At 40.4% G+C, this 9470-nt stretch overlaps 1 protein-coding gene across 1 annotated transcript in view; it reads left to right on the top strand.

Annotated features, from left to right (window-relative positions):
* The window catches only part of LOC106936639 (DEP domain-containing protein 5-like), a 45949-nt gene that overhangs the window by 28287 nt on the left and 8192 nt on the right, over positions 1-9470 (top strand). Inside the window, exons 5-12 of the mRNA XM_015017766.1 lie at positions 687-823; positions 905-1004; positions 1211-1273; positions 3244-3350; positions 3513-3593; positions 4909-5041; positions 5280-5379; positions 6518-6751. Of these exons, the coding sequence (XP_014873252.1) occupies positions 687-823; positions 905-1004; positions 1211-1273; positions 3244-3350; positions 3513-3593; positions 4909-5041; positions 5280-5379; positions 6518-6751 (955 nt within the window). The remainder of the gene's footprint in view (positions 1-686; positions 824-904; positions 1005-1210; positions 1274-3243; positions 3351-3512; positions 3594-4908; positions 5042-5279; positions 5380-6517; positions 6752-9470) is intronic.

Here is a 9470-nt window from a genome sequence, read left to right as displayed (position 1 = left end):
ATGATTTCTTGGTTAATGTCAAGATGTCATAACGAAGACAATTTTGTCTAGGTTATGACAACAGTCATAAAGTGTCATGAAGACTTCCTCATGTTCATGACAGGTGTAATGTTATGTTTATGATAGTGTTATGACAGTCTTATTCACATCCCGTCAAATAAAGTGTTACCGAAAATTGTGCCAGTTTTTTTTTTATCTGATCAATTGTCAGAATAATTGATTACTACAATAATGGTTAGTTGCAGCCTTGGTACTGTTATATTCTGGTGGTGTGTTACCAAACAGCGCTATATTTATACTGTACAGTTTGATCTTCTTCTCCAGCTCTACCGGCTAGAAGAAAGTTCCTCCTGCAATTGATGATCTTTAAAAGCAGGACAGTCTGTTTTCCGTCTCTTTTCCTGATTCAAGGTTTCCCCCAGAAAACTTGCTAAGCCTGGTGGTTGGGTGCTAGGGCAGTCATTCATCCAGTTGTGTTTTTGAGTTAAAAAATGTTTAAAGCCGACAGGAAATTTGAAAATATCTCTTGATAATTGTGTTATAAAATCTTTTAAAAATGCAAACATTAAAAAAAAAAAAACTTAAATAAGAATTACTTAGCCTGGTGGTGGCACAAGTAAAGCCTGGTGGCCCACCATGCTTATAATACACCAGGGGAAACCCTGCTGATTGTATATCTACTGTAGCAGAAGGGCACCCCCATGAAAGGACTGCAGGTTACCAGTCCTATCCCACCCTACCCACCTGAGACTGTGGCACCTCCACAAGGAAAGAGGGGCACTTCAGCTCTGACAGCTTTGCTGGAGATGGAGCAGAACCAGAAGTAAGTATTGCTGGGGTGCTGAAGTAAATCTGAAAGCATACATCTTTGTCTCCTCTGGATTATTTCCCTGTTTTCCTTCAGGACCCTGGAGGAACAACAGCAGCAGTCCAAGGCTGTCCCTGCTGTGAGCGATCTGTCTGGCATTGCCATGGCTCCTACATATGTAGACAGTCCCCGTAAGGTGAGCATTTCTTCTCTGAATGCTTCAGGCTTCTACAGAGAAGTCAGAATTGAATTTAATCAAGATCATATCCTGGGATCAAGTAGCTGTCCTTTGCTTGTGTTTGAATGTGGGGCTTTTGCTCATGTCTTTCTGCATCTGTTCTACTCTTGTTGCTGGGCTTCGGGTATTTGATTGTGGGTTATGCTCTTCCTGTATGCTGACAGGACGCTGCCTTTGTTTTGGATTTTATACGTAGCCCTCGCTCCTCCTACATCTATCACTCTCAGGTCAGTAACTGGATCCCTGGGTGTTGCTGGAGCTGTTTGGTTGCTATGTGTTATGTGTTGCTTCTCTTCATACTAATGCTTTATTATTGCTCGACTGACTCCTGCTGATCAGCGACCTTTCAAGTTTTCAGTGCCAAATGTGTTATACTGCCAAGTAGAAAAGCCTCCATTCTCCATTTTCTAGTCTCATTTTTTTGTTTTGTCATACATCAAACAGCTGGTTGCTTTGGTTTTTACCAGATAAAATAAAATTAAAATGGGGTATAAATGGATTAGTGGAATGTGTATTTTCAGTTTATCAAAAAAAAAAAAAAAGTAAACAGACAAAGATTTAAAGAGGAGTGACAAAAGGAACTTAGAAGGATTAACAGTGCAGGCCAGCTGATGGTCTCATTCAGGACATTACTATGGAATATTGTTTCTGCTGCCAGGATACTGAGCTGTTAGCATGATGCTGTCATACAGCAACAGTCTTCAGATTTGTTGCAAAACTGACTGCTACTGGAGATCCTTCCTACCCTCAGCATCGTCATCATCTACAACGACTTTTTGAAGATACTTGAATGATGTGAGTTATGAAACCAAATTGAATTGAATTAAGTTTTAACTAAGTGGAACAGTGATGTTTCCGTTTACCCCAATCCAGATTGGGTACACCATATATCTGTGGAAGAAGAAAATTTAACTTTTTGCCAAGATGCTATACACTGCGTGGCAGAGAATACACTGTTGCCATAATGACTCAAGGTGTTGACAGCATCATGCTGTGGGGTTGCTTAAGTCAGCAGGGTTAGAGAGACAGGTGAAAGTTATGGGAAGATGGATTGATTTAAATAAATGACAGTTCTTAGAGAAAACCTCTTAAAAGCTGCAAAACACTTCAGACCGAGAAGACTGGACCAGTTTAGATCAGAGCATACTTATATTAGAGTGGCCTAATCAAAGTCCAGACCTAAGAAACTGTGTAGCACTGTGAATAGCTGTTCACAATTCAAAGTGAACTGATTAATCATGTCATTAATCAGGCCATAAATCTTTAGAAAGATTGTGATTTGTGTAAACTGCACTGAGGGAATTATCAGGCTGAATGAAGATAAAGATTAGAAATTAGCTATTTGTCTCATAACATTAGAAAGAATGGTAGCATGTAGAATTTGTTTTACAGATTTTAGAAGGACATTTTTCTGCTGTATTTTGGATTTAAATGTCCTCTTGCACATAATGGTAATTCTCCTTCCCCTAAAATTCACCTTTATCTTATTATTAGTAGCTATTGGACCATATCTTTCACCACAAATCAGAACTACTATTTCCCTGTTCTCTTGTGTTCTCTTTGTAGTGAAACCTTGTCATTGTTAGATGCGTGTGTTTGTGTGTGTGTGTTGGGGTGGAAGCTGAATTGGACTGTGTGTTGGAGTAATGTTGCTGTTCAGCAATGAAAAGTCTTGTTTTAAAAGCTTGTTGAATGTTTGTGAGGCAACCAGGTAACAGCTTTAGAGAAGTATAGTATTCTCTGTCAGTTAAACCAAGATGTCCTGTTGCAATAATCAATTAACTACATGATAAATTAAAACAAGCTCAATAATTTTCCTTTGCATAATTTGTTGTTTTTCTCTTTTCTCTCTTTCTACCAAAAACTGGATGATAAAATCTTCAGTCTGATGCTTTGGTCTCAATTAACTCATTTTATTTGTTATTTTTTGATGTTTTCTTTTATTTTGGATTTTTAAAATGTCTTCTGGTTTCAGTAAATGTTCATTAAAGTAAAACTTTTATTGATCTTTTAGAATGTGTTTTTGCTTTATTATGACAAGTCTAAGCCAAGTAAAATTTCTTACTTAGAACTTCAGTTTAACCATCAGAAAATGTGTTTAGATGTGAGTGAGGAAATGTTACAGTCAGAAAAATAAGCTTTAGGTATTCTCCCAGAATAAATGCATTAATTAATGAAAGTGTCTGTAATTGTGTAGCTGCCTGTGGAAACCTGTGAGCCAGCAGAGAAAGGAGTCCAGGCAGGGGTGGGAGCTGGAGCAGCGACCCCTGCAGGAGAAGCTGCAAACAGCAGCACAGAAACCAGGTCAGGCGGCTTTACAGCCTGGTCAAACTCCTCATATCTTCTAAATGTTTAAAACTTGAATTCTGTTTATGTGTATGATGTCTCAGATAGTGAAATACACAGGAACTGGAGATCTCAGTGTGAAGAAGTGTTGCTCAGTGCTAAGTGCTGGTCTCTCCACAGTGGCCAATCAGCAGCCGGGGCTCTCTGTCTGTCCTCCTCATCAACACTGATGGAGATCCTGGAGGCCATCAAACATCCCACGTAAGATTGAAGTTGTGTTTGGAGTGATTCACTGCAGAGTTGCTTTAATCACTGGGTTACTATGGAATCTGACCAAGTATGGAATTTGACTGGAGCATTACCTTGATCTGGAAAAGTATGGAAAAAGAAAATAAGAGCCAGAAAAACATATGAATATCGTTGGGTTTCAGATGACGTAGTATCAACGTCACCCAATGCAGATGGAAGGCAAATAATTGCTGCCATTTACTTCTGTTGATCCAGCATCAAAATGCCCAAAGTCTGAGTCCTGTACGGTTGTTCCAACCGTTCTAATAGAGAGGAAGATAAACGTTATTGTTGTGTTTTGAAGGGAGTTGGTCACAAGGGAGTTAATTTTAAAAACCATACCGTAAAGTGGATCAACAATCTATGGCTAAAATTAGGAGGTGTGAAAACTAAATGCTAGAGTTTGCAGCGCCACTTTCGAACAGGTAACGATCGCATCGTTTAAACTGTATTTAAATTTTATTGGACAGTTATTTAGAAAGACAAACATTCATATGTAAGGCAAGATATATTATTTTTACGCCCTAGCTTGGTTGTCCTCACAGTGTTGTTAGCAGCTAACTCAGTGCCAAGTACCAGACAGAAAATATGTTTATTCGGTGGGATTTTCAAGCTAAAAAAAGAAGCAAAATAAATTAAATATAATCTACCCAGCCATGCAGTCACAGTGAGCTGTGACTATTCCCCCACATGCTTCATGTCTGGCCACGATATATATATTTTTTTTATATATATTGTACATTCCAGTTCAGCGCTGTGATGGTGCAGGGTTAGGACACAGCTCACATAAGGAGGCCTTGGTCCTCGATGCGGCCGTCGCAGGTTTGATTCCTGGCATGGTGACCTTTGTCGCATGTTTTCCCTCTCTCTCATTACACTACTTTCCTATCATAGCACTTTCAAATAAAGACTACTAGATGAAAAAACATAAAAAAAAAAACAAAACAAAAAAAACATCCCAGTTCAATCCAGTGCAGTTATATTCAGTTTATTGTGCCAGTATATTTAGCATACCAATTTTATTTATAGAGCACTTTAAACACCCACAAGACTTAAAATGCTGTACACAATCACATAATTCAAATATGACTGAAATCAATAAACAAAGTAGTTAAAAATAGTAAACAATAATCAAAGTCAACAGTTCAGATTATGTCAAAGCGATGTCACTAAGATTAGTTGTTTTTGACAAAGGAGGGGAAACATTTATATTGGTGTGGTCCCACCCCTAGTTATCTGTCCTGTGTGTGTGTGTGTGTGTGTGTGTGTTTTCTGCTGGGCGCTTTAGGACCGGTGTGCAGCTGCTCCCAGAGCAGAAAGGCCTCCCACTCAACTGCTTTATAAGTGCTGAAGTTGTTCATTGGCTGGTCAACAATGTGGAGGGCGTGGCCACACAAGGCATGGCTGTGGACATCATGCAGGTAACAGTGAAACAGCATGTGCTCCCGTTAGTAAATGAGCACAAGGGAAGGTTTGCAGGCATGGCATGCATGATGCTAACAGGAAACTTCAGGATGAATTTATGAATGTAGATGTGGGTTGTTGCAGAAATTGATAAACTGGTGCAGGTTTACTAAAAACTTCTTTAGAGTCATTTTAAATGTGAAAGCATTTTAAGCTTATGATGATGTTCAAAGCTCTCTGCTTTGTTTTGTGAAGAAAATGCTGGATGAAGGAGTGGTGGCCCACGCTTCTGGAGACGCCATGCGCACGTTCGTCTATGGCTTCTACTTCTACAGGATAGTAGGAGAAAAAGAAGGTACACGACTTTAACCCAGCTTAGCCACAAGGGAAGCACAGCTGCTGTCTGGATGGGATTTCTATGGAGCTAAAACTGTCTCATAATTCACAAATGCAGAGGATGAGATTCACCCTTGTATTTCTGATCCATATATACAGAAGCAGCTTGATTTGCAAGCTGCTTCTGGCCTATGAATTGCACTGCATTTGTGTGTGAATTTTGAGACTCCCCTGACATCTCAATCCTCAAATAAATGGTCCATCTGTTTGGATGACCAGCAACCAATCAAGTAGCTTCCTTGTTTCAGCCAATCACATTAACCCATTCCAACAGCACTGTAGCCATGATGACGCACTGACAGTTTGACCTCAGCCTGGCTTCTGGAAAAACAGCACTTTGTGTTTCTGAAAAGTGTGACTTAAGTGATTTATTACACTGCTATGATAATTTATCATTTAAGGACCAGGGCTTTATAGCAATTCACAATATACAAATGCCATTATTATCTTGAAGAAATTCAACTATATAGAAAGACACTAGCCTGATGCTATTAGCATGCAGAAGCACTAGCATAGCTAGATAGCACAGCTTACTCACTAGAGCTCTGCTGATGTGCTAATGTAGGACTTAGGTGTGCTGAAGATCGCTAGCTTGTGATTATAGTTGCACAATTAAATCGATTAACATTAATAATGATAACATGGAGATAATAGCTAATAGATAGATATTTCACTTACCGCTCCTCTGTTGCTTCCAGAAACCAGGCTGAGGTCTAAACTGTGCGTTGTCATGGCTACGGTGCTGTTGGAATGGGATAGTGTGATTGGCTGACACATAGGTTACCCCAACATGGGGGTCAGTTCATATGATTGGTTGAAACAAGGAAGCTATCTGATTGGTTGCTGATCACCCAATCAGATGGACCATTTATTTGATAATTGAGATGTCAGGGGAGTCTCAAAATTCACACACAAATGCAGCGAAACTCACAGGCCAGAAGCATCTCGTAAATCAAGATATATTTGTGTTTGCATCAAAAATACTAGCGTGGATCTCGTCCTGTGCATTTGTGAATTATGACACAGTTTAAGCTCCATAGATTTCCATGCCTTGCTTCTCTGCACCATGACGTTCATGTAGAGGTTTGTCACTGCAGGCCTCAATTCCCAGCTGCAGGCTGCTGGCGGCTGGTCCACTGCAGCCTTGGAGGATTTTGCCCTTTTCCAGAGAAAGTGGTTTGAAGTGGCTTTTGTGTTGGAGGAGCGGCGGCCATGCGACCTGCCCGCCTTCCTCTTGCCCTGGCTGCCCAGCCGGCCCGCCTCATACGCAAGTAGGCACAGCTCCTTCAGCCGCAGCTTTGGGGGACGCAGCCAGGCCGCTGCACTGCTAGGTATACCCAGTCCGCTCCTCCCAGCCCACACTGCCAGGAACACGACGCCTCATCCCCATCCAGCCTCATGTGGGTCTGGACAGCCTGCTGTGGGGAATGGCCCGGGTCACACGGAGCCAGAGGGCGCACACGCTGCAGGAAACCCTGATGAGAAATCCAGCTCTTTTACTATCTCACCTATTTATTTGAGTTATTGTAGTTCACCTGCTCTGCATTCTCTAGTGAGCCCTCTGACTTCCACACACCAATTCTCTGATCTAAAGAAAAAATCTCAGTCTTTTCAGTTTGTGGCAAGATTCACCAAGAAAAACCATGCAGGGCTCAAATTACCTCCTGCATTTCTTCTTCTACTCTAGATGTGGGTCAGAGTGAGATTATGATGATGGAGGACCGTGTTTCACATGATCAATTATTTTAATGTAGACCACCATTTAGTCTTAGGAAGGATTGTTATAGTTGTAATGACAAATGTCCATAACATTTGTTATTTTTATACATAGACCTCAGCATTTTACCTCATGTAAGACATAAAATGTACTTGTTTTTTTTAGCTTAGATCATGTTATAATGTTCCCTCATCAAAAACATACCTGGAGTGTTGCCTTGATTTTTTTCATGCATGTTTGAGAAATTCTTTGATCTCCATGGCAACCACTCAGCTGTGCAAAATGCCTGGCTGGAGCACCGCCTCTGAGGAAGCGCAGCTCTTCCTCAGACCTGCAGTTTCCAACCTTCAGAGCTTCTGCCTGACGGAGCAGCCCTCCCCCATGGGCTGCTCTGATGTTTGCTAACTGCTAACACCTGGTGGAACTGTGCATCTGCTGAGCTCATTATAGAAGCTACGCTGGTAAAAACTTTGTTCAAGGGTTAATAGAGGAGCCATGTTGTGATGACTTCCTGAAGGCAGAGTTTCAGAAAGAGCAGGAGTTTCTTAAAGTGGCAGAGGCACAATTTCAAGATGTTCACCTCTTGAAAGAAGTAAACTTCTTTGAGGTCATATTTGATGTATGTAGCATTTTTACTGGAGGTAACATAGTTACGTGATTGTTCTATAAAATGGCACTATGTTGCTTGAAAACACAATGCTGACCCTTTAGTGGCAGTATTATTTGGTAGCAGCCTTTATGTTTTTGCACCACTATGAGTCACTATCAGTTTTTCTATAGAATGTTCCATCTTGATCAGCCTTACAATCCAATGTGAGCCGAAATGCACCAAAAAGGCACCGAGCCAACGCTCTGGCTACATCACATCCAGCTCAGAAGGTCAACTCTGTTTGATCACATTTTTCCAATAAATGTTAATGTCCTCATAATGTTTTCAGATTGAATATGTTGCCCAAACTGACAACAGTGAGATCTACATGTACAAACCACCAAGTTTCTGTTAATCCAGAAATGTTCCTCCATCTAACATTTAATAACCCCACCACCAACTCTGTGTAACGTTTTCAGCACCATTATCCGTCTTGTGTGACACACAGATCCAGGGTTCAGCTCTCCTCACAGCAGGCTGCAGATCTGCATTAAGCAGCTGGTGTTCGTCTCCTGCATGCAGTAGCAGTAGTGATAGAGGGCCAAATCATTGATGCGATTAAATTCCCCTCTACACAGTCAGACCAGTGCATGTGAACTGGTGGCTGTGAAGGTGGTCCAGTTGTAGTGATGTGGGGTTGGGTGCATGCTATGGTGTTGGTGGCTGTGGGTCAGTAGTGCTGTGGTGTACAATGTCTTCAGCTGCTGCTTTCCTTTGTTTCGACTCAAAACACTCATTAATCCTAGAGGTGTTTCTGCCTCAGCTTAATCTGATTTAATCTGTCCACTTACAGCTTTTGCCTCACACTGGAACATTTCCCTTGTGTTGCTTATCACCTTCTATGTGATAATTCCATTTCAGATTATTCTCATTGAATTTTAACATTATATGTTTTAACTTAGTTAAAACATCTGATAATAAAAAAAAGTCATAATAAAAAAATCCATTGCACAGAAACTGAATACAATCAGATTATAATAGAAAGGAGCCTGGATATTTATTATTTTTAAAGATAATGATAAAATTGCGAAAATTGAAATTCCAAAAGCAAATTTGCTTAATGGAAACAGGCTAATTAAAAGAAAATCTCACATTTTTGGATAAAAAGTTTTTTTGCACTAGGATGAGGTGCTTTTCAGCCATATTGAAGTAGGTGTATTTTGCAGAACTACAATGGAAACACTTTTTTGCATCACGAGTCACATGAACAACAACTGGCTGTTACTACTGGCAACAACCATGAAGAAGACAGCAGGAAGTCGTAGGAGGAAGATGGCTTGTTTTTGTTTTTTTCAGAGATTCAGTGAGAGTTCTGGCTCCACCAGAACTCTCACTGAATCACACCGACCATAAAAAGTTATGTGTCATTTGAACTTGTTGAATCCATAGCTCTTCTGTAAATTCACTGACTACAATTTCCCAAAATGCTGCATGCATAGTGCTCCAACGCCTGAATGAGACAGCAACGTCTCCTCTGACGGATGACGCTAATGACTCATTTCATGAACTATTCAGATGTGATTTTAGTTAAATTCTTATTTAATCTAAACACCGTAGTTGTGTTCTTTTGACATTAGCAGAACATAGACAAAGATTTACATACTTTTACAATAGAAATGTGTTTTCAGTGTTGGTTTGTGGCCACTTTTTATGACTACATTTAGAAGATTAATAGCATCCCAGG

Source organism: Poecilia latipinna, unplaced genomic scaffold, assembly GCF_001443285.1.
Source record: "Poecilia latipinna isolate Pla-1442-1.1 unplaced genomic scaffold, P_latipinna-1.0 Scaffold2185, whole genome shotgun sequence".
Taxonomy (NCBI): domain Eukaryota; kingdom Metazoa; phylum Chordata; class Actinopteri; order Cyprinodontiformes; family Poeciliidae; genus Poecilia; species Poecilia latipinna.
The sequence above is the reverse complement of the archived record's forward strand: the minus strand, read 5'-3'. Positions and strand labels throughout refer to the sequence as shown.